The sequence below is a fragment of the Cydia fagiglandana genome, chromosome 12, assembly GCF_963556715.1.
Source record: "Cydia fagiglandana chromosome 12, ilCydFagi1.1, whole genome shotgun sequence".
Taxonomy (NCBI): Eukaryota; Metazoa; Arthropoda; class Insecta; order Lepidoptera; family Tortricidae; genus Cydia; species Cydia fagiglandana.
In genome coordinates this window covers 13,019,503-13,041,422 of record NC_085943.1, presented here as the reverse complement: position 1 = coordinate 13,041,422, position 21,920 = coordinate 13,019,503, and the positions used below count along the sequence as shown (strand labels likewise).

The following is a 21,920-nucleotide window of genomic DNA, read 5'->3' as shown; positions in this document are numbered from 1 at the left end:
ATGCGCACAGAATACGGACCTGAGGTATTGTTTGCTGTAAACGTATTTCTGAGCTTAATAGTTTTAAAGTACCGTTTTGAGATCAAGCATTGAGGTTGTTGAAAAGTTTCTCTTTGTAATATAAGTCTTGGTTCTTGACTGTCCAGCAATTTTATCATCGAGAGAGTAGGTTAGCCCAATGGGACATTGGGATCATTGCAATGTGATTACAATTCACGTCAACGTCGGTCAACTATACGTTTTTCACGCCACTGTTCGGAAATGTAGCAATAGATGGTCTAAAACCAAGCTGGAAAGTAGGCAATAGCTGTAGCACCTGAACCACCACTACTACAATGTTTCATTGTTATCATCATCTGTCATTGGTGACAGTTCGCTACAGCAATGAGTATCATTTAAAACATAAAAAAACAATAAAAGGTCTTTTTTTGCGCAACTTTTTCCTTCAAAAATAAAATTAGGTTATTAATAGAACCAATTTCTTGTTTAAAAAAAAAATGACAAAACCATTCACTTAATTTTTTTTTAACAATTATCCATTCAGTTCACGCTTAAGGCGTTTTTGACTTTTGTAGCTGTTTGTGGTTTTTTTAGCAAAAACGCTTCTAATTTTAAAGTCGGTTTGAAGCAAATAACAGAAAAACGCCTCTTAAAAGTGGTAAAAAAAGTAAAAAAGGCGGGATCTGAAAATACTTACTGAATTGGATAGTGTATATTGTGTTTGACTAAAAAATATAAGAAACGCGTATCTACGCTCGCTATAAAAATGAGTTCTTCTAGTGAAGAAAATGATATTCTTAAGCTGACGCCTACCGAAATTCAAGAGACAGTACAGGCAGTGGCTAGTAACTTGCTACCAGAGAAATCGCGGGCTAGTACTTATAGTTATGTAAATGTTTTCTTATTTCCTCGCAGTAGTCGTGAAAAGCACTATGTAATGCCTCGGCCGGAAACGCTAAAGATGGACTCGTATTATTCGAGGGCCTCCACTAACGTGTCGGCCCTCGAACTCACTCGTCCATCTTTTAGCGGTTTTCCGTCCTCTCCTACAATGTACTAAAGTACTACTAACTAGTATTTAAAATGATTATGATTTATGTTCACATCAACCGGAAATATTTAACAGGTTTGAAATGCAGATTAGTTACCAGAACAAAAATAAACGATTATCATATTAAATTGTAAAGGGGCCCACTGATCACCAGTCCGCCGGACGATATTAGCCTGTCAGTTATTCCGAAAAGTCACCTTTTGCGTTCTGACAGGCTAATGTCGTCCGACGAACTGGTTATCAGAGGGCCCCTTAACATAGACTTAATTTTACAAATGAGATGTCTTCCAGAGTTAATAAACTTATTACATTTAAAAAATCGGGGATTTGGTTGCAACGCCGCGAGATCTAGTAGACTTTTTTGTATGGATACGGGAGTAAGCCCGCAATATGGATTGAATTATTCACAAAAACGCTATCTTAATATTTTTGAAATACAATCACCTACAAAAAAACATTTCATAAAAAAAACAACGGGTTGCACTCCGGGAGTGCCAACAGAAGTGAAAACTCAATGACTAGTCCAAAATGTCTGCAGCAGTGCTATGTATAATTTTATTGACCCATCCTCCTTTCTATTGAAAAACTTTAGTTCCGAAATTGCTGTCCAGTGAGCTTAAATTTGTAGCGTTAATTGTTTAAAATTCGAATAGAAATTGTATAGTTACCTTGCAGACCTCGCATCTAAATATATTTGGTCATGATATTTTGAGTTTTATTCACCAATACTAGAGTTCACTTTTATTAGCGATTTCATCAAGATGTAGCTTTATTGAATTCTATTGGAGTGATATAAAGTTAGAATGTAACTGTGAGATCCTCGAATTTCAGCCCGTACAAGATTCGAACATTGAGCTTTATTGCTTAAATAATATAAAAGTCCAGTTTTAAGTATTTGACCTGATTATGATAAGTTATGACTAAAGTTCTTTGGTGAATAACATTGTCCGGAACACATGACGTCAGCGCGTTACGCGTTACGCTGTCTCGAGTTTATCATTTTTTCCCCACCTCAAAAAGTGCTCAACGCCGCTAAAGAAGTTTTCACTTCAAAAGACATTATTTACCTTTAGTGAAAACCAAATCCCCGATCACTGTTTATCATACTAATATTATCGAATTTCAGTTCGGCCCCTTGACATGCCGTGGACGTTAAGATTTATCGATTTATAAACGTCTCAAGCTAACTAAAGCTTCCCAATTATTAATGTAAGCCACGGCACGCACACACTAAATACTCTAAATAGCTATATTCTAATTCGCTGTGTATGTGTGTATAATAGGGAATGGATTCTGCTGGCAGCGGCCCTAATCCTGAATTGAATTGGTGGCACGGCGCGGATTAAAAGTATGCAAATTTAATTGAAGTCTAGCGTTATGCGCTAGTGGATAAACCCTTATTCATTGGTAGTTTGTTTTTACGCAATAAAAATAGAACATAGTGTTTAATTGAGTTTTAGTTTCATTGTGTTATGATGTGAAATGCGAGCGAAACGTTTTAATACAAGTTCCCCAGTATTTGCAACTGACTGAACTAATATCTTTCCATTATGCATTTGACAAAATCCAGAAATCCTAAAGGTGAATCCACATCGCAGTTCACTTTTATGGAGCAAAACTATGTCTCAGTAAGTGACTAATTAGGTAAGCTACCGTATTGCTCCACAAAACTTAACCACGGTGTAGATGCACCTTAAGCGCTATTAATTAACGGCTCACTTATTGAACACCAAACCTACACGTTGCCTATATGATCACGATCACCGTACCGTGCTAATCGTGTGTAATCCCTCAAAGGCACGTGCTTACCTGGAGCTGTATTCTGATTGACTCACATGCTGTGACTCACAGGACAGGGTGGGTACGCCATAATACGGAAATTTATTTTAGTACATGAATTTGATCTGGATTTGTCATGGATATAATATGACCAGTCAGTGTTAAAAGTGATATTTCTTAAACCAGAGACTCCAGTTTTGATAATGATTTGATATGAACCAATAACAAATCCAGATGAAATTCACAACCTGTTATTATAATTATAATACGCCTATATATCTCTACAAGCCCCGATGCATATGTTTTTGTATAGTCAGAGCACCACTATTTGAAGTTTTTCCATTTGTACAAAAATACTGATCTAGATAAAAAAAAAACAATAATATTTATGACTAAATACTAGAGCAAGTTAATTTTATAAAAAACAGTCTGCAATAATCAAATAATTACTTGAAATTTTTATTCATATTCAAATACGAAGGTAAATAATTATATTACGAAGCGAAAAAAAAATTTCAAATTATTTCGGATAGGAATTTTACACATGAAGAAAGGGCTATCTCTAAGGGAAAACCACACTATCCATCTCTGTGAGTTGATGTAACGCTTAATTGTGTGGTAAGCGATTGGAATCAGTTCGATGACAAGAGGTAGCTACTCGTGTAATAACCGCTTTAAGCCGATATTAACAGTATACCTATGTTATTACTTTTATTAATGGAAAGTGATTTATAGCAACTGCATGACTGTTGCAGTATATTTGTTGCCGCCGCTGTATCTGTTGATTTCTTTGTTAAAACAAGTGACGGAATGAACGTTATAATTGCTGAAATAATGCAGCGGCGACCGTCACTTTTTTATCAAGTAAATCGGCAGATAGAGCATCCGTGTCAAGGGTTCAGCAGTGTGTCGCAATACTAATGGAACTACTACATTCGCCATCCGAATTACCTTTATGACTACGGCAAGTGCCAATGATATATTACGTTCTTCTTTATTTATCCAGGAGTTTAAAATGATTCTCGCCCCGATTTGAATTTTAAGAACGTCAGTTAATAGACCTAGAAACGATATGGATTAGATATGTCAGTGTCAAATGAGACGTTTCCTCAAACAAAAATGTCACTTTAGACACTGACACATCTAATCCATATCGTTTCTAGATCTATTAATTGACGTATCTTAGAGTTCGAATCGGGCAGTCTATCGTAGAAGCCCCTTTAAATATTAGCAGTGTCTCACAATTTGACGCTTTACCATTAATCTACACTACATGTTTGCAGGATTCGACCTTTAAATGTAGAAGACTTTAAAAGAAAACGCTAAGGTTCATTTTACAAGTAAAGTAAATAAGATACGTTTTTAAAGTGGGAATGTGCACTTTGGTCCATTAAGTACATGAACCTAGAATAGTAAAGGATGCACTTCCGATATCTTATTCAGAAGCTTTCGATGGTTGTTTATTATATACCGACTCGGAGGATTTCACTTGGATTTGGAATGACTATTTAAATACACAAAGATATTCAAACACAAGAAGGAGAAAGGTTTAGATTTAAATACTGTCTCTATTTTAATTTTTGTGACAAGTTTTTTTCTGCAAGAATAAAAAAAGCGGCTTTCATTATATTTGTGTCAAGTTATACCTGATTTATATATTATCAGTTAGCATCGTGTCAGTAGTTACATTTTCTTGTGTATAATGAATATTCTCTTTCATACTCGTATTTTATTATATTATTTGAGAAATGTCATTAATATAATGAAGTTTGTTTAAAAACACAATTACTGGCAGAAGACATTTCTTTACATATTTCACTGTGACACTGACACTACTAGGATGAGCCTGTTCTGCCGAGTCCCTACAAAAACCAAAAACGAGAGTAAAATTTTAAATTTATAATAATTATAATGTAGCAAAAACATATTTAGCACGCTTATAAGCTAATAATAATTATAACGAGTTGCCATAACACAGATACTTAGTACCTAACTTCGGTCAATTTACGGCGTTATCAGGCTCGATAAATACCGCATCAAATACCTAAGCCGGTGCGCGAAATTGCCGACTAAATGCAGGAAAATCACCTGCATGGGATATTTGCCTACCAAACTGCCCCTGGGGAACATGGGTTTGGCATTGACGTAATGCAAAATCAGATCTGAAACTAGGTGGAAAGATATGTTGTTAAAACGGGTAGCTGACTGAATATGAGATACCTATCCAATAACCGAGAAGACTATAGCATCTACTCCTTTTAAAAATAATGACGAAGTCATCCGTAGTCGAGTGCACTCGCAACGCCATCAACCGTCAGAAATGGAGAGACATCGCGAGATAAAGTTTGAAGTCCACCAACATAACCGGAAATGAAGACCAGCCATGTGCGTCATCCAAACAGCCACGACCACTGACTAGAGTGCACGACTGAGAAGAGATAGCATCTACAGTAAAAACTATTGGAATAACAGCTATTGTTATTAACTGTGGGATAAATATACAAATAGAGATACAGTTATTTATAATAACAATAATAGATTCATGATTCTATATCCCCACGCAAGCCTATCAATAGACCGGGATTTATAGGCCCATGTAATCCAAAATAGATTCATAACTATACCTACTACTACCCACACCGGCTTCGCACGGATAAACCTTAACAAATTACGAGTTAAACCTTTCTCATGCAAGTCATGAATCATGAATCACACTATCGATAAGTGAATAATAATACCACATTAAAATAGTAGTTTTTGAGTTTATGGTGAATATACAGCCATACAGTCGCGGATGGGGTCTTTGGATAAGTATATATTTGATTAATACAATATAATACCTTTAATTATGTATACACCTATGTGGAGGCACGTAAAATTTACTACATAAATGGATCACATCTAGGACAACAACGGCTAGCAATTTCGAACGAGAAAATTCAGCATAGTTTCATATTTTATATTAAAGGAAAACATGGAAAAATTACGCTTCCGGCAGGACTTGAACCCGCAACCTCCGCAATCCGTGCGTTAGCTCTGCCAATTGAGCTACGGAAGCCTACCAGAATCTTGCGAATCTTTCCATTCCTTCCCTTATGTTTACACGCCTCTGGGGTGGCGTACAGCGACATCTACCGAAAGATGATTACATCTTTTAACGGCACCGGAGTCTCAAGTTATATAGTATAGTTTCAGTTTTTATTGGCGTTCGTTCTCAAACTCAAGATCCAAATGTAAATCGGGCTCCGAACACTAACTTAATGAAATGTCTTTGAATTAAAAATCTAATTTCGCAAGCTCTTAGCTCTCAAAGACAAGTTGAAAGGTATTAATATCTTGTAATTTCGGATTTAGATCTGTAATTTCTTTTTGTTTGGTGGATGTTTGATGAGATTTGAAGTTGAGTGGAGTTTTTGATTATGTGTTATGTGCCACTTGGTAACGGAGTTATTATTTTTATTTAAGCTTAAAAATAGAAAAAAAATCAAACGGCAGACTTAATGCCTAATAGCATTATCTACCAGTCAAAAGTAAAAAAAGATATTGATGGGCTAAAGCAATTTAATAAGTGCGTGAAAGCCGTTTTAGACATACGATTTTTTAAGGCGAGGAAATTTCACCATGTGGAAATTCCGCAATTCGAAAAGTTTCTGACGACACAGTTTCTGCCCGATTCAAACTTTAAGAAACGTCAATTAATAGATCTAGAAACGACATGGATTATAAATGTAACGTTATTATTTGAAGAAACGTCATACTTGACACTGAGATATCTAATAAATATCGTTTCTAGATCTATTAATTGACGTATCATAAAGTTCCGATCGGACCGTCAGTACCTACTACAGAAGGATTTGATGACCAGCAAGTCTTCAGGGATCCACAGAAACATGCCAAATAAAAAAAGCTATGTTTTATTAATTTATTGGGTGCATGGAATGTAAGGAGCCTCCCCGCACGACGCCCTACGAGACGAGCAATTGATATTTCCTACGAGATATCCCAGCGTCTGGCGCACCCCGGGCAACGGCCAGCACTTGTGCTGACCGGCGAATCCTTCCACCACGATGGTTTCACTGAGTTCCAATGTGAATACAAATACATGCGATCACAAAGGGCACTTTTCAGCGCCAGCCCTGACTGTCATCTCTATAAACATAGAGGGCTTCTCGGAAGACAAAGCACAGCTTCTCTCTGAATTGTGCCGCGAGACGCATTGCGACGTTCTATGCATACAGGAAACCCACCGTGACACAGGCCACCATCGGCCGCATATACCTGGATTGACACTTGCCGCTGAAATTCCCCCCGCAAAACATGGCAGCGCAATTTTCACAAGACCTGAGACCCGGACCACTTCCTCTTCTTGTGTCGTAAGGGAAACGATGGAGCTGATAACTTTGGACATCGGTTAGTGTACGATCACGTCTGTATACAAGCCGCCTCCACAGACTTTCCAACCTTGGGACGTATCCCCACCCGGCGACCACCGGGCGAAAATTGTTTTGGGCGATTTTAATAGCCACAGCGTTTCGTGGGGATACCAAGATTCTAACCCAGATGGAGAAAGAGTACAAGCATGGGCAGAAGCAAACGGGCTAGTACTTTTTCACAACCCTAAATTACCGTCCTCCTTCAACAGCGGGCGTTGGAAGCGTGGCTACAATCCTGACTTAATATTTGTTAGCGAAGGAATAAGTCCTCAGTGTGTCAAAACAGTCTGCAAACCGATACCGAGAACCCAACATAGACCACTGATGTGCCGGATCCAAGCTGTTGTACAACCCGTCAAAGTCCCTTTTCGTCGTCGCTTTAATTTTCAAAAAGCTGACTGGAGCGAGTTTACGAACCAAGTAGATAAAAACCTGGACGGACTGCTACCAAGTGCATCGGAATACGACAACTTCATAAAACTAATCCGAACCGTGTCATATTAACATTACTATTCTTAAAAGTTTTATATTAACACATTCACTGCTAGGAACACTTATGTGTGTTCATTTTGTACTGGAAATGGGGCACTCGACACTCAAAGTATTTAATTGTCGTTTTTACTAAGGTTTGCTAATGTATGAAATGAGAGCAGGTAGATGGAACATTTATTTATAATGGTAAACTTGGTTATTGGTTTATAAACTTGTTCATTATGAGTACCTATGCCATTAATTATTAGATAATTTAAGTAGGTGCATACATGGCGGATATATTATATTTGGGATTCTGACACAAGTTTTGCAAACTGTTCAATTAACATGATAGGTTTTAATTAAAATGTCATTTTAAATAGGAAACCTCATAAACTTTTATAAATGCATCAGCATTAACACTCGAGGAAATATTTTTACCAGCACTTAAACTGTCAAACTTTGTTGCAAAATCCAATAAAAAATGAGTGAACTATAATTAACGTGAAGTAAATTTTTTCATCATCATAAAATTAAAGTGACGCTTCAGGTTTTACTATTGTTAGATACGATTACGGTATGGACTTTAATTATAATTCACTAAAATGGGACTTAGTTCGTACCTATTTCGTTTAAGACGAAACAGGAGCTGAGTTTTAAATATTTTAGGTAAATATAACCGTCTCGCTAACGGAAGCGGCACCTAAAAGTAGTGCGATAAGGACAAGGCGAAAAATCCTGCGTAAAAATCTCAAAAATCGAGGTTTCGTACTCCTCTGTTTCCTTCTCCAAAACTTAACCAATCGTAACCAAATTTGGAAATCTAAATGATTATGAAATTATCTGTGTCGGACCGTTTTGCTTTTTTGGCTAATTGATATCAGTTTTGAATGCCACGCCTCTCATTGCGGCATAGTCAATTAGGCCATTTTGGCCATTTTTGAAGGGCTCTAGCGCCTTAAAAAACAAAAATATCAAAAAAAAAACGGCTCGACACAGATATTGACAATGTTAATCTGTGTTGAAAAAATCATTGCTCTAGCTTCAAAAACCACGGAGGAAAACGAGGAGTACGTTTGTATGGAGAAATTACCACTCCTGTTGGCTCTTAAGTTTCGAGGATGGCATTTACTCGTATTCCGCGTGGACTCACAGCAGGTTATGCAGCAGCAGTTGTGACCCGGACGTCGCCTCTATTGAAATATGTATATATAGGTTTTTTTTTTTTGAAGCCTTGTGTTTCAAGAAACACTAAACACGCAGAAAAATATTCAAATCCAAAAACTAGTTAGTTAATAAAAACACCTAAACTATGATTAAATCGGCATCTCCCCGGCATCTCAAAATCTCATCCATAACAGACTTGCAGAATAAATTAATGTTTCAATTAAACGGGGATTCATCGTAAGGTTTAACTATTAATTAATTTACAGCTAACCTTCGCAGCGGGACATTTACTTAAAATTAACACTATAGTTACGTATATCTACCTAAATTGATCATTAAACGTGTTTAATGATCAATTTTACTATTTATTACTTAGTTTTCGACAAGGTTTGTAGACCCGACTAGATAGATACACGCCTCTTTTATACATAATTATGGCACTTGCCGTATTTGATGAGACCGTTTTGTGGCACTTAATTTAGTTCTACTGGGCATTTTCCGCAAATCGATAACCATTGTGCCTATTTTGCTTGAAAAACGAGGTGTAGCTCATCTAACCGCCCTCCACGAAACCAAGCGCAAACTTTTCATGGCACTTCCTATATTTTTTATGTTGTATAACTTTATTTTCTGTATTCAATTTGAGCTTATATACGCTTCATTTCTATTCTATTCTGTCCTAATTAGGGCTATTGTATTTTTGATCAGGAGTACCTATTTAGAACTCCCACGGAAGTAGCTGAATTCATTCCTATTTGTTTATTTTTGCTTTTCTTCATTTGAGGCAACTACTTCAACGTAAAAAAGTAATAGGCTTTTATTCATTTTGTTTTGATCGCCAAGTTATTTATGGTGTAAATATATTTTGTATATTATACTTGCCAATTGTTAAATTGAATAATGCAAATGTACAAAAATAAATTAAAACATAAATACACGATGTTTAACTGCGTATAAAAAACGATAGTTAAAAAACTCTAAATTTCAAACTAATAAATCCTTACCAAATCATTTCCTCGTTTTCCTGCGCACTCTGTAATTCTAAGTTAACAGAAAGATCAAACATCCAATCTACCTACTGAATTCGGCGCCGGAGGCAAGCAATTGTCTCGGGACATTAAAAAAAAAAACAAAAACGACTTACACATAACACTATGAATGAACTACGATAACATACAACGGAAATTCTCAACGAAAATGAACTCTGTACAACGTTGATAAGGTCTATTGTTCCATTTGAGTTCGTTTTGAGTTTCACGTTTCACGCTTAAAGGAAGGATCATTTGTTAAAGGTCATGCTTTTGTTTGAGTTAAATCGTCAGTAAACAAGAAACGGATTGGTCCTTGATTCCGGGCTTTCCAATTTTCGAGATATTATTTTCACTGGACACTAGGATATTTTGTTTGTAACTAGATTATAAGTGAAAAGGAACGTTTGGTAAACAGTCAGGATAGGAAAAGTGGATTAGAATCTGCTAAGTCCCAAATCCATTTTTGCAGTTTTAAATTGGAACCTTCTTTAATCCATTATAGCTCAAAGTAAAATTTGAATTAATCCTTTTCAAAGGACATTGGGACTTAAGAGGATAAAAGAAAATGCACTGTTTGTTGCACAAGTGCTGTAATATAATGCAGCAATTATGTAAATGGGTAATAATGGACACAATGGTTAGTTTTACTGTCGAGTTTTATACGGTTGTTTAAAATTGCGTGTACACTACGATTATTTCAATTAAATTGTGCTGTTAAACTTAATGCAATTGTTTCGTTTCCATATTTAAGTAGATAATAATGTTTTCGGCTAAACACATTTCTAGAAAAGCAAAACTGTTTCAACATCTAACGCTTTATAATTCTGTGAAATACCCAGATTCGGAATTTCAAATGATGCTTCAATTTGGTGCTACATGTAAGCTGCTTACTACAGCAAAGGACATAAATCCAGGCACTAATATTGATTCTAAATTTTTTTGCAGCAGCGCAGCACTACAAAACGGCAGCTGTATTATATTTTATGATGCCGTGAACCTCAAAATTAATACATATTAAATGTCTTGATTATGAGAACCGGTCTGGCCTAGTGGGTAGTGACCCTGCCTGTGAAGCCGATGGTCCTGGGTTCGAATCCCAGTAAGGGCATTTATTTGTGTGATAACACAGATATTCGTTCCTCAGTCATGGTTGTTTTCTATGTATTTAAGTACCCACAACATAAGCCGTCTTGGGCTTACTGTGCACTGTGGGACAGTGTCTTGTAAAAGGTATTTATTGATTATTTATTTTGATAAAATGACCTTTATAAATTATAAATAGGAAAAAAATTATGATTTTGAGAAAATGATCTAACCAGTCCTTTTTGAAGTTTTCTTCAAAGCAGTCTGCATTATTGTTATACAGCATAGCTCGGCAGCAAACTGTCAGAATAAACACATTAAACAGAATATTTTACCAAATTGCCCATTAAATGTTTTGGTATTGACACAGATCTGTATTATTCATTTTCAATCAATTAGACATTGATTGAAAATGAAATTAAAATTAGACATTTCAAAGCATTTACCTATGAATACAGAAATTTAAATTTATGCTTAAGTAATTGATATACCTACGTTCGTTTATAAACAGATATTTCAATATTTCAAAATGAACAAAACGATTAATTGTAGATCATTAGTTTCCAGTTTCACTAAAATTATTATATTCATAATATTTCTCGCTTAAGGTAACATTCCATTTCTGACCGCAGCTGCACTACTGCTCCGACACGATGTTAGTGTCAATTTCCATAGTAAAATGAATGACAAGATAATAAATGACAGTAACGTCGCAACAGTACTTACCGGGCTAGAAAAGGAAGTACTTACGTTGAAGAAAGTACGAGAATTATACTTTTTTTCCTAGTTTAAGGCATTATCAGACAAAATTCAGTTTATGCGCAGGCGGCAGTTTAAATTTGAAATTCGCTGAATTTGAGACAGAGTGTGTTCCTGGCGTCATAGAATATAAAGTAAATAGCCAAATTGTTTTCTTTGTATTGATATTATTACTAGGTGAGTTAAACATTGTTATTTTATACAAAGCTCATTAAATCGCTCATTAAATTAGATGTATGGTTATTGGTGCAATAAAGAATATTTACTTACTTACTTACTTAAATCATAGATTAATTCTAAGTCAAGAATCGCGAAATATATCTTGTCCAATTTTTGTGACATTGTCGATAGTACTGGTAACAAAGTACCATTTAGCACGTCCTAAAAAACGGACAGTGCCGACTTGTGCGGAGACAAGATTGTGACAGAAAACGGACATTGCCATACTTAGGGTATATACTTTTTTTCATTTATCGTAATTTTATAGGCTATTGTTGCGTTGGAGTTTTGTTATACATAAGTATATGTATACATTTTTTGTATTTTAGTTTCAGGTGATTCCACCATCTGAATCAGAGGAGAGAGATAACAAAAAAGACAACGATGACAACATTTTACTAGAGACAGATTGTACATCTGCCTTGCCCCAATCTGACTCTTTTTCAGCCAGGTCACTTTCTACGAGGATTTCAAATATGATGGACAAATATAGATCGGTTCATTTACGAACACGCGTGCTTTTATTCTTATTGCCATGCTATTAAAGTTTAGAGCGCCTCATCGTGAATGGCACTATCTGTATTTAAATATAATATCGAAGTCTAACGTAGTACCTACTTGTGGGAAAAAAGTTGTTCATAATAATAATGAATCAACCTGATGACCTAAACACGACCTGTCCTCTAGTACCCCGTCTACAAAACTTAATTCCTTGCCATTAAATGCATAACTCGCTTCAGTATCCAAATTATTGACACGTCTTGAAATGGCCTACGGTTAAAACCTATTTCAAGTAGATGAAGAACATGTTACAATTCCTGAGGCCTGTAAAATGTTATCTCTACAAAATTCAGGAGAGTAAACAGCTGTATTATATTTTATGATACCATGAACCTCAAAATTAATATTAAATGTCTTGATTATGAGAACCGGTCTGGCCTAGTGGGTAGTGACCCTGCCTGCGAAGCCGATGGTCCTGGGTTCGAATCCCAGTAAGGGCATTTATTTGTGTGATGAACACTAGTCATGGGTGTTTTCTATGTATATAAGTATGTATTTATCTATATTAGTATGTATATCGTCGCCTAGCACCCATAGTACAAGCTTTGCTTAGTTTGGGGCTAGGTTGATCTGTGTAAGATGTCCACCAATATTATTACAATATTATTAAGTTATTTAAAGAATGGTATTATTACTCGGGTACAAGAACATAGGATGTCAAGCACCGCCAACTAAAAAGTCTGCGGTCTGAGAGCATGACATGGATAAGACTCTAGTTCTCGCCAAGGAGGAGACATATATTCCCAGAATGTTACGAGAGGCCATTGAGACTTAAAAATATCTAAACTTTTACAGGAACTACAGCTATTCTCTATCACCAGCTTTGGTTCCAGATAGTCCGGGTAATAAGGAAACAAGCAAGACATAGAACTGTGAGACCATAGTGTTAAATGGTATGGTCATTTAAGTAAATTAATATCACTTACAATAATTGCAATGTGTAGCAAGCTTTATGAGCCTATTTTGCATGTATACATACCTTTAAAATGTATATTTTTTCAAATATATATGTACGTAGGTCATTTTACACATCAACACTAGAAGTAAATATAGTATAATTATGTTTCTCATAAGTTTTTTCTTCTTGATAATAATATTTTAATAAAGCATTTTTTCCAACCATTTACTAGTGTGTTATTGAAATAATTTTTAATTTTCTTGCCCTGTAAGTTTTTTATAATTTTTATATTCTCAAACTGTATAACGGCGTTGTCCGTTTTTTAGGATAACCTTGGGAGAAATCAATCTATAAGCTTCGTGGCAATGTCCGTTTTAACGGACGTCCTGAAAACCCTATTTTCAGAATGCTTTTCATTTTTTTTCTTAAATATAGTTTTTTTTACTCATTACTATCCCCAAAAAAATTCCACGAGATAGGTGGATACATTATTTCATGTCTTGCCATGTTAAGGGTTAAGACCCACTATAATATAGTATTGTTTGCAGACGACACCTCACTTATTTTCAAAGTCAAACGACAGCAACAAGCTTACAATATGATGTAAACAATGCTATTTCAAAAGTAGTAAATTGGTTCAATGTTAATAATTTATTGTTAAATGAGGAAAAGACTAAATGTATTAAGTTTGTCACTAGTAGTAACGTAAGGCATGTGCAAACAAGTGTCATTGTGAAGGATAAGGAATTGGAATTAGTTGATAGTACAGTTTTTCTTGGTATAACTTTAGATTCTAAACTCCAGTGGGTCCCCATATTGCTACTCTTTCGAATAGACTGAGTTCTGCAGCTTTTGCAGTGAGCAAAATCCGTCAGTTAACTGATGTGAAAACAGCTCGATTAGTATATTTTAGTTACTTCCATAGCATTATGGCATATGGTATTTTACTGTGGGGCGGTGCTTCAGAGATAAATACCATTTTTGTTCTGCAGAAGAGGGCTATTCGAGCAATATAAAAAATGAACCATAGAGACTCATTTAGAGATAAATTTAAAGAAATTGACATAATGACAGTGCACTGTCAATACATTTATGAAAATATTCTATATGGACATAAAAATATTGTAAATTTTAGGAAAAATTGTGAGATTTATAATATTAATACTAGAAATAAACATAAGCTCACAGTGCCCTTCACTCGGCTCCATAAAATTAAAAAATCATTCATGGGTAATAGTGTAACATTTTATAATAAACTTCCAAACCATATTACTGAATTATCTATTAATAAATTTAAGAATTATGTAAAGCGTAAACTTATTTCTAAAGCTTATTATACCACACAAGACTACATGAATGATAATACCTACAACGTGGGATTAATTGTTATTCGAAATGATTATTTATTTATTAGGTATATTTGATTATTGATGAGGAAATGGATATTCCGATGTAATACTATCCACTTCTTTGGTTATGCTTTTTTTTTGACATTTCGATTTTATTCTAGAAATTCTAGACTAGTATTTTTTTATACAAAATTTTTAATGTTTGACGATCCTTTTGTGAAATTCTTAGTGTTAAATTTGTTCTGTATTATAATCCAATGTTATTATGGAATAGTATTAACATCAATAAATTGCTCTGATAATTAGATTAAGATTAATTACGATTCATAAGAGCTTGTTGCTAGGCCTACATGAATAAAGTATATTTTGAGTTTGAGTTTTGAGTTTAAAACCGACGCTTTCGTACTAGTAGTGCAGCTGCAGTCAGAAATGGAATGTTACCCTTATAGATAAGAGTATTAAGAATAACAAATAATATATCAGTATCTAGCAAGAATTAGAAATTATCAAAAACAATATACTGTTATAAACTAACATTTCGTGAAGATGGCATGTTATAAAACTAATCAATATTTCGTTTTGTGTCGTTCGTTAAATGTACCCATTTCGTACCCTATTCCTAATCCCCGCTATTCAAACTCCGCACGCATCCAAGTTGCACTGCGGCATTTATTTATCAATGCGACGGCGATATCGACGGCTTAGTTAAACGAGTTTGGAGTTGCACGCCTGCCAATAGTTATGAAGCTCACCGCAGTTAACTGACTGCCCGTGACTAGAAGGGCCCACGCGACAAGAAAATTATTAATGAGGACAGTTATGGCTTAAATAGACCGAAAACAGTCTATTTAAGTCATAACTAGCGCTCAATAGTAGGAATGATTCTTATTAAGAAAAAATACAAAAAGAGGGCCAAAAGTTATGTCCAGTATTTTGGACGTTGCTGAACTAAGGGTGTTTAGAATTAAAGTTTAAGTTAAGGAATTTTGTTTCCATGCCACGTTCGCACCTTATCAATGTGAAAGCTGCTACATTTTATATTTATTGAATAAAGGCTCACATTCACAGTACACCAGGATTACTGCTGCGCCAGGAGTATTGCAGCGCGACGTTGCCACCGACAGCTTTATAGCCGCAAATGTCAATAATCCGCATATAGCATAGAATACTTATTAAAATGTATATTCACAACACTATTAGCACGTAACGTTTAACTGTAAGTGCTGGTATGTTGTATAAAATAAACAAATATAAATGCTGGTGAAGTCTGAATCTAAACGGTACCCTTAAGATTCAAGCAGAAAATTAGGATTTAGGTCCTTAACTTTAGGTATGTCCATCTCTTCAGACGTGTACGTAATTGATGTACATGCCCAGCTATAATAATAGGCCTAAATGTTAATATGTTTTTCCTTTTTTATTGTGGGACGTTCCACATTATTACCACCCACCCACGTTGGCCAGAGTTGATCATCGTTGATATTTTCATTGTGATTGACATCTGTATTTACAATTTATAGATAATAATAGGCCTTTTCATCTTCGCAGATGTTTTAGCAGCATCTTGATGACGACACTTACGTTTGCCCAGCTATGTACAAGTGCTAAATACAATTATTAAGTAAGTACCCTATATAGGCCGGTATCTGCCTATCCCAATCCCCATTCTACAATTTCAAAATAGATAATAGTTGGTTTTGTTACACGTCAGCAGGGAAAACGGATTGTTGGCCCGGCAAAACATCAGCGGAATACCAATTATGCTAATATTGGGCCGAATTAGGAGTGGACTGGGATTTGGATCTAGAAGAATTATGACGGGTTGATTTTACAAGTAATTGTGGATGTAATTTCGTTAAGCTGGTTATTTAATCCAAAAAACGCATTTGACCGATTTTCAAGACCGAAGTGATCCTAGAGCTCCGCGAACAGTGTTGTGCGGAGCTCTAAAAATAGTTACTTTTACATTACAAATAAAAATAGAAACTATAAATTGAAAAAGACAAAGAAGCTCTCTCTCTTTGAAAGACAAAAAAACAGTTGGTCGAATTTCGATGTTTACTTCATCCAAACTCTCTAAGTTTGGCGAGGCAGAAAACAATTTGAAAACTTCTACATAGTATACAAAACCGCTTACCTAAAGCTGTATTTATAATAACATATTTAATCATATTAAACTAAAAGGTCACTGAACTGCAACAAACTCCCCAATCCATTAGCACAAAGCACAAACTGGATCCCACAAACAGTTCACAATTAACGTTAAAGTAAACCTTGTTAGCGAATGCGCAAGTTTTTAATAAGACCCGTGAGCTAACCCTTTTAATGAGAGGCTTAAAGATATGTGGACGCCAATTCTGTTTTCACAATATGATAACCGTTTCAACTTAATTTGATACGAGTCTTAGTCAGCGTGCGCCGCTCCACCAAACACCGTGAGCCGCTAAAGCTGATTATTCCTCACCATATGCAACCAGGGAGTAGTCTCATTAGGCTTCTCGCTCGCACTATCTCACGCTCACCACAGATCTAAAATTACGCTTATGCTTAAAGATAATTTAAGTGTGCAAAAGGGAAGCTATCACATATATGAACATTTCATGAGTGCGAAAATGACAGACCATAAGTGAAATAACGTGACTACTTTGAGATTCATAGCGGCTGCTAATGGCCGCTTAGATGTAGGTACCAAAACGTAAGGTAGGTGAACTGGAAAATACGAAAAGCTGGTGGTTAATTATTATAATTATGTTATATAATTAGGTAACTAGTTATTATATAATTTACTGTTATAAAAGCGAATAATTTGGCGCAAACATATTATATCTGAATTCAATTAACCCCTTACTGCATATATTAAAAGATATTTGTTGCAATTTGAACTTTAATAGCTGTCAATAGAGTTAAATATCATATCCGCCATATATGGCTTCGTATGCAGTAAGAGGTTAAGTAAAAAGGTACTTCAATGAGTTCAATGACACTTGATATCATTCCGATTTTCGTTGTACTTTTGAGACTTGACAAGCAATCTAGTAATATATTCTCGACACGTGCTTATGACGCGACTCAAGGTTGTATTAAAATCGAAACCTTATCAAATATCTAAAACAGAATCGGGCCTCGTGGGATAATCCGCACTCGAAACTATACGGGCCCGTGCGTGAACAAGTTATGAATGAAATTCAAACCTGTTCGGGTAAGTAATTGGGGATCGGCTAAGTAATCCTGTGAGTGGTATTTTGTTTTGATTAGCTGATTAAATATTTAATCAAGCGTGTAAGCTAATGACTATAGTAATTGAAGTAATTGTAATTATGAACTATGATTGAAAAAGTGGATTGATAGATATTTTTCTAGGTAATTATATTTGGTGCTATATTTTAATCTGTGGATTCTGAACCACACAATAATAATATTCCTTCTTTTTCTTCTGAATCAATCGCCATTATTTTGACACCAGCATCATATATTTCTTAACTATTAGAAAAGACAATCCTGCTGGATAAGTACTCCTTTTCATGGTGTTCATAAGTTTTTGATCGAAATGCGACTTATTTCAAATCAGTAAATTTAGAAAACGTCTAAGCGAAATTGCGAATGTGGAAATGGATGTTTCCGTTTAAACTCAAGGGACTATCAACTTTTCAAATCAAACTTGTTTCTTTTCACGGCTTCGTGAATTTCTTTAAAAGAGTTGGGTCAAGCAGTTTACATAAATTTAATATAGTTTTAAGATTGTTTTATTTTACACTTAACAATTGATTCAAATTTGACTGCCAATTTTTCTAGTAACGCTCGATGGGCCGATAACTATTGTTTCATAAGCATCTCATATCCCTCGGTGCAGGTTCCGCGTTGCCGCTCGGGCATCACTGTCCGATGCCGCTACTCCTTTGAGGAAGGTAATGTGCTGACGTGGTCAAAATGCACTCAAGTATTTACTTTAGCAAGAAGATAGAGTACGTGAGTCATCTAAGGGCACACCAGAGAGTGGATTAGCTACACTCTATAACACGAGTTAAAAATTGCCTACTCCAGAGCACACAGTCACTGTGGCCGAAATCGGTCAGGAGAGCATCATCATCAGACACAGACAGAGCTAAATGGAACCGTACGCCGAACATAGCATCAAAACATTTATTTGGCGGTGTCTGATATTACCTAAGAAGAAAAAGAAGGTTAAAATAAAGCAGGTACTTACAACATCGATAAGCTGACTGAGCCGCAGCCCCATCTTGACGGTGAGTCGGTCCGAGTTGTTCCCGACGGGCCGGATCAGGCGGTTGTAGTTGGACAGCAGGTCGTCGTACAAGCGCTTCGCATCAGGGTTGGCGACGCTCAGGCGACTCCACACGCACAGGAGTCCGACCACCAGCGCCAACACCATCTTAGGCTAACACCACCCCTGGAACAAAACAAAAACGTCACTTGTAACTTGCCCTTGACCAAATAAAGTTTGCAGTGGGAAACCGCGTCTCTGACTGTGCCAGACAGTTTGCCAACAGAGAGAGATGGCGGGAGATCGTGCGAAGAGCTGTGTCTACCTCTACTACCGATGCGGATGCCTCAACGTGACCACGACCGCTCTGTCAAGAGCGATACGACAGAGAACTCTTGCCCTTGAGACTTGCAGTATACATTTTTGAATAGGGTTGTTGACACATGTTGAATTGTATAACTAAAGTTAAATAGATAGAAAATGAGCAATTTATCACAGTAAATTGGAAACTTAAATAATATATTGGAATAGACTTAATAAATACCAAATGTTGCCTTGATACATCATAGCAATATCCATTAGTGAAGATTACCTACCTACCTATTTCAAAAAATTTAATATTCCTTCTTTCAAGCTCATATAATAATACCAGCAAGATCAAAAAGTGTATTAACTAAACAAAAAGCAAACTATACAAAGAGTAATTAATCTCTCATCTTAATGTATCTGTTTACACATTGCTTTTTTGCTGCCAGAACAAAAGATAAGATACTAATTCAAGAAAACAATAGGCAGCCTCAGATACAAGAAATCCCACCTCAATTATCGCGTCACTGTAACTTAAACCTAACGTGGAATAGATAAGGTTGGTTTTTACTTGAATACCTTTAGTTTTTATAATGTTTTGATAGTAAGGAATACATTGTATGTATCCACACTGGGCCGGCTTCGTACGGACACTACCCGGTCGGATTACGTTAGAGTCGTACTTAATTAAGAGATGAGGTATAGATAAGCGGTGGAGTCTTCATGAAATGAATCAATCTAGGTAGAGCGCAATAAAACTTAAGTGGTTAGAATTGGTTACTAACATGCACGAATAAATTGTACGTTGTTTATCTTGTACGTGTGTGTAATTAAGTATAATAACTTCACAATATTTACCACGCCTTCACAGAAATTCATGCATTCGTTAAAAAATTGATAAAGTTAACTATTTATAATTATCGGCACCAGAGCTGAGGCTAGACATACAACAATATGTACCTCTAAGTTCAATATGGATAACTGTGGTATAGGGTAAGTGTGGGCTCTCACATAGCACACATTGATTAGTGTTTATTGCTAGTTCATACATTTGCCACGAACCGCTAGTATTTAGCAAATACCGTAAAACGGGGTGAGTAAGTTTCGCGGGGAGAGGTGGGTTATGAATGGGGAGAGAAGGTTTGAGAGGGGGATGAGAAGAAATTTTATGGCTACTGCTACAAAAATAATGTATTCCAATGTAAAATGGAGCTATAGTAATACGCATAATAAAAAAAAATCGATCCAACAATCTTCCAAAATCACCTTTGTATGAATAACCCTCTCACCCCAAATACGAGACACTACGGGGTGAGGTGGGTTTTCCTCTTTATCGTCAAAGTTATGAAATGGAACTACCCAAAATAAAATACAAACTAAAATGCAAACGTCCGAACCACTTATTATATACACACCATTCAGTTTTCACATGTAAAAATAAAATTTTATCGAGGTTTGAAAGTCAAATTTCACCCAACTCACCCCATTTTACGGTATGCAATAAACACTAATCAATGTTTTACCAATAGCTGCATGGGTATGCAGTTTTGCTCCCAAGAGCAAGTGACATGTTATGCAAATTGCCCCAAAGCTAAAAGCGACCAGCTACCTGTCTCCCCAACACACGACACGTTCACGTTTCCCAATAAAAACATAAATGCCTAACTTCAAAGATTCAATTTTTTCCACAGCCTGGCCCAGTCCCTTTGGGGAGTTGAACCCTTTTATGCTAATGGAAAAGAGTACCTCACGGCTTCAAGGCAGCAATGATATTTCCCACTATTGTTTTTGATTCCAAGCCTTATTTTAAATAAAAGCATAATGCTTTGTGGCGTCTAAGTGGGCTTTGTTAAAATAAGATAATTAGGGAAAAGGAAAGCTAAGTAATTACAGGATCTTTGGATGAATATTTTGACGCTTAAAGATTGTTAAGAGAGATGGCACACCGCCTGCGTACACGGTTCCAACATTTTAACGCGTGCTCGTCTACACACGCAGCTGTGTGCCCTTGTCCTAAGTGTGTTATATAACACATTGGTGCAAAGTTAATTATTGGGTACTTCCATTTTCAGTCGCTCAACGGAGATTTTCAACAACGTTTCATTGTCATGTTTCAATGATTTTTTTATTTCCTCTCAATACCATTCGCGCAAAAACAGGATTCCAATCGTTATAAGTCAGCCTGAAAATAACGCTAAATACATTTAAAATTTAACTTTAAGATGAATATCATTAGGTCTCATTTCCAATAACTAATGCACGACTCACGTGTAATTAAAAACCTGAACGCATCAACGCCAAACCTAGATTCGTCTCTTTGACAATACAAATAAGTTTGGTTTTCAAACGACGTTTCTTACACTCGAAAGGGATAACTGGGATTTTTGACTTAAAAGCCTCATGATTTATTTTTAAACGAACTAAACCAAATCCTATTTGGTCTACGGTTCGCTCGTATTTAATTTAGTTTCTCTACACGGAAAATGTGAAATGTTTTTACGGTGTTCGTGTGGTTTAAAATTTGAAGATTGTGCGGTCCAGTTGGTTGGTTGGTGGTTGGTGGTGGTTGGTTGGTGATCCATTTTATTACA

The 21,920-nt window shown here is 35.9% G+C and overlaps 1 protein-coding gene across 1 annotated transcript in view; it reads right to left on the bottom strand.

Moving 5' to 3' along the window:
* Window positions 1-21,920, bottom strand: part of LOC134669663 (acetylcholine receptor subunit alpha-like 1) — a 393,445-nt gene that overhangs the window by 114,551 nt on the left and 256,974 nt on the right. Inside the window, exon 2 of the mRNA XM_063527341.1 lies at window positions 19,006-19,209. Coding sequence (XP_063383411.1) covers window positions 19,006-19,191 — 186 coding nt within the window. The 5' untranslated portion in view covers window positions 19,192-19,209. The remainder of the gene's footprint in view (window positions 1-19,005; window positions 19,210-21,920) is intronic.